The sequence below is a fragment of the Octopus bimaculoides genome, chromosome 11 (genome assembly GCF_001194135.2).
Source record: "Octopus bimaculoides isolate UCB-OBI-ISO-001 chromosome 11, ASM119413v2, whole genome shotgun sequence".
In the NCBI taxonomy this organism is placed as follows: Eukaryota; Metazoa; Mollusca; class Cephalopoda; order Octopoda; family Octopodidae; genus Octopus; species Octopus bimaculoides.
Genome location: NC_068991.1, coordinates 41,308,964 through 41,313,126, shown reverse-complemented (window position 1 = coordinate 41,313,126; position 4,163 = coordinate 41,308,964). Strand labels below are relative to the sequence as shown.

Here is a 4,163-nt window from a genome sequence, read left to right as displayed (position 1 = left end):
TATATATATATATATATATATATATATATATATATTATATACTTTTGTTATTTTTTAGGCAATGTACGGATGGCAACCCATGTTGGAGTTGGAACATACGCTATCCTAGCTACAGCATCATGGTAAGTGATAATTAAGTACCAGCCACCAAATTCTCTAATTACAAACTTTATGTAGTATTTCATTCTTCCATGAATAGTAAAGTTGTCAATCACCTTTATATATTGTTAGTACTTATTGTTTCAAACCCATAGAAATAACAAACAACATAGAACCAGACACGATGAACATAAATACTATAAAACATTTAATCCATACTGAATTCAACCATCTTCACTACCTCTATAGCTTCTCTTAAAAGGTGACTAATGATCTATTAATATCCTTTTAACTTCTTCACCATCTGTATTGATAGTTATTACTACAAATCAAAAGAGGGTATGCCAAAAATATTGTCCAACTTCCCAGAAGTAGCAGCCAAGTGTTCCTTATATCAAACATAACTGTCTTAGAAACAGAAAGGCACATTGGATAATGTAGTCTACATCTGAAAATAAGAAGGGATTATCACATCTAGAACATCTTCAAGTAGAATTCATCCCAATAAGGGTTGAGCAAAGACTAACAATAGCAATATCTTGTGTGTGTGTGTGTGTGAGAGAGCCAAGGTAGAACTTTGGAATCTCTAATCATAAACACTATTGGTGTGTGGTTTAGAAGTTCACTTCCCAACCATGTGGTTTCAGGTTCAATCCCACTGTGCAGCAGCTTGGACAAGTTTCTTATGCTATAACCTTGGTTGATCAAAACCTTGTGAGTAGATTTGGCAGAGAGAAAATGTAAAGAAACCTGGCACAGCCTGGGCCTATACTGGCCGAAACCTATCAAAGTTATATATATATATATATATAATCATCATCATCATCGTCATCATCATTTAACATCTGTTTTCCATGCTGGCATGGGTTGGACAGTTTGACTAGGCTGGCATGCTGGAAGGCTGCACTAGGATCCAGTCTGATTTGGCATGGTTTTCTACAGTTGGATGCCCTTCCTAATGCCAACCACTCTGAGAGTGTAATGGGTGCTTTTACGCACCACTGGCATGGGTGCCATTTGCATGACATCAATATCTGCCACAATTGCGATTTTGCTCGGCTTGATGGGTCTTCTTCTCAAGCACAACATAATGCCAAAAGTCCTGGCCATTACCTCCAGCACTCAAAAGGAGCTTGGCCACTTTGCCTCCATGAGGCCCAACACTCGAAAGGAACTCAGCCACCTCACCTCCATGAGGCCCGCTCAAAAGTAACTCAACCACTTCTCCTTCATGAGGCCAACACTTGAAAGGAACTCAGCCACTTTGCCTCCACGAGGCCCAACGCTTCAAAGGAACTCAACCACCTCGCCTCTGTGAGGCCCAATACTTGAAAAGAACTCAGCCACTTTGCTTCCATCAGATCCAATGCTCGAAAGGTACTCAGTCACATTGCCTCTATGAGGCCCAACATCCAAAAGTTGATTTTTTTTTATGTGCCACCAGCAAGGGTACACTTGACGTGATGGGTCCTCTTAACCAGAGCACATTGCCAAAGGTCTCGGTCACTGGTCATTGCCTCTGTAAGGTTCAAAGTTCACCACCTTGTTCTATGTCTTCCTGGGTCTACATCTACCATGGGTTCCCTCCACAGTTAGTGATTGGCACTTCTTTACACACCTGTCCTCGTCTATATGCATCACATGACCATACCAGCGCAGTTGTCTCTCTTGTGCACCACATTTAATTCCTCTTATGCCTAACTTTTCTCTCAAGATGCTTACACTCTGTCAAACATGCATACTGACATTGCACATCCAGTGAAGCATACTGGCTTCGTTTCTCACATGTCCTCAACTGTTATAGCCCATGTTTCACTGCCATGCAGCATAGCTGTTCACACACAGGCATCAAACAATCTGCCTTTCACTCTGAGAGAGAGGTCCTATGTTGCCAGCAGGGGCAGGAGCTCTCTGAACTTTGCCCAGCCTAATCTTATTCTCACAGCTATTCGCTTGGAACAACTATTGCCACTACTAACCTGATCGCCTAGATACCGGAAGCTATCTACTACCTCTAGCTCATCCCCTGGTAGTTGATGGTGTCTATTTTACGCACATGTTCAGCATTTATTATGCCTGTGCACCTTCCACATACAAAAGTTAGTTTTTCTATTAACCTTCCTTTGATGTTGCTGCTGCACCTTTTGTGTGTCCAAAGCTTACACTGATTTTATGTTATGGAGTTTCTACCTACACCTTTTCTACAGATTGAGCAGGGCCATCTACCTGAGGGGATTTGTGATTTGTCTGCCTTCCTACTTACTATGACTTTGGTTTTTGCTAGGTTAACTCTAACTTTGATTCTAGACCTTGTTTTCATACCTGGAACTTCTTCTCTAGCTCAGGTAGTGATTCAGCTATAAGAGCAAGTCATCAGCATAGAGGAGCTGCCAGGGACAGTCTGTCTTGAATTCCTCTGTTATTGCCTGAAGGACTGTGATGAACAAGAGGGCGGCTGAGCACCAATCCTTGGTGAACCCCTACTTGTACTCTGAATTCTTCGCTGTACTCGTTGCCCACTCTCACCTTACTAGTAATGTCCCTGTACAAGGCTTGTACAGCTCTCACCAACCACTCATCTATCCCTAGTTTCCACATTGACCACCAGATAAGGGATCAGGGAATTCTGTCAAAAGCTTTCTTCATGTCAACAAAAGCCAAGTACAGAGGTTTATCTTTGGCTAGGTATTTCTCCTGCAGTTGCCTTACCAGAAATATAACATCTATGGTGCTTCTACTTGGCACAAAGCAAAACTGCATCTCATCTAGACTAACTCTCTCTCTGATTAGTTGGGCTATGGCTCTCTCCACAACTTTCATCACCTGATCCAACAATTTGATACCTCTATAATTATTTCTATCTAAGACATCACCTTTACCTTTGTAGCAAGTATATATATATATATATATATATATATATATATATATATATATATATATATATATACGCACACACTCACACAGATATATATGAATGTCATATTATAAATGTACCGAGAGAAAGACTAGGCATAAGAAGAATTAGATATAGAGTACAAGAAAGAAGACTGCACTGGTACAGACATGTGATGGTTATAGATGAGGACACAATGTGGATCACTGAATGTGACTGGAGGCTGTGGACAAAGAAGACCTAGGAAGACATAGGATGAAATGAAGTGTAACCTTAGAACCCTGAGCCTCACAGAGGAAATGACAAAGGACCAGGATATCTGGTGATGCAAGGTTCTAATGAAAGCCCACCCATCATAATGAAACTGACTTCTAAAAGCTCTGCTTAGGGGTATATTGTACATATATGCATACATATGACTGTGTGTATAGATGGTGTGTGAGCACCCTAATCAATCAATTCCCCCACATCATACCATCAACTGCAGATCCTTCCCTCATACCTTAACCCCTATCTAGCATACAGAAGCAACATCTTCCTTCCCTGGGTTTATTGCCTTTCAAGCTACATTGTGCCCTCAATAGTGCTGGTGGCATGAAAAAAGTACCCAGTACACATTGTAAAGTGGTTGGCATTAGGAAGGGTATCCAACTGCAGAAACCAAGCCAAATCAAACACTGGAGTATGATTTGGTCCATGACTCATTGGATCCTTGTCAAACTGTCCAACCAGCATGGAATACAATAGCCTCTGCTATGCAGTAGTTGTTGATTTGGTTGAGTCTCCTAAATCATTTCAGTTCATGTAGACCTATGATATAGTGTCTGCTATATAAAGGCTTCAAAGCAAGCTGTAAGTCTTGAACCTTGGTTATATTACTCAGACTTCTTTACACTCATTGTGCAAAACTGTAGCAGTCATGGCATGTTGGTTATTTTTTTGGATAAAACAGAGTCCAAAGAGAATTATGTTGGTGGTAGTGGTCTGCATTGTAAGACTTGTATTATTTGAGAACAGCAATGAAGAGTACAGTGAAATTGCTGAGAGGAGTAGATTATCCAATGTTTCAGACAGAGTCTTTCTTCAGAGTTAAGGGTTTTATCTGAAACATATGTGTAAGAAAATACATACACACACATACATATATATATATATATATATATATATATAT

The 4,163-nt window shown here is 40.3% G+C and overlaps 1 protein-coding gene across 1 annotated transcript in view; it reads left to right on the top strand.

Moving 5' to 3' along the window:
- The window catches only part of LOC106879748 (cytochrome c oxidase assembly protein COX20, mitochondrial), a 12,332-nt gene that overhangs the window by 6,339 nt on the left and 1,830 nt on the right, over nt 1–4,163 (top strand). The window contains exon 3 of the mRNA XM_014929426.2: nt 59–122. Within this exon, the coding sequence (XP_014784912.1) occupies nt 59–122 (64 nt within the window). The remainder of the gene's footprint in view (nt 1–58; nt 123–4,163) is intronic.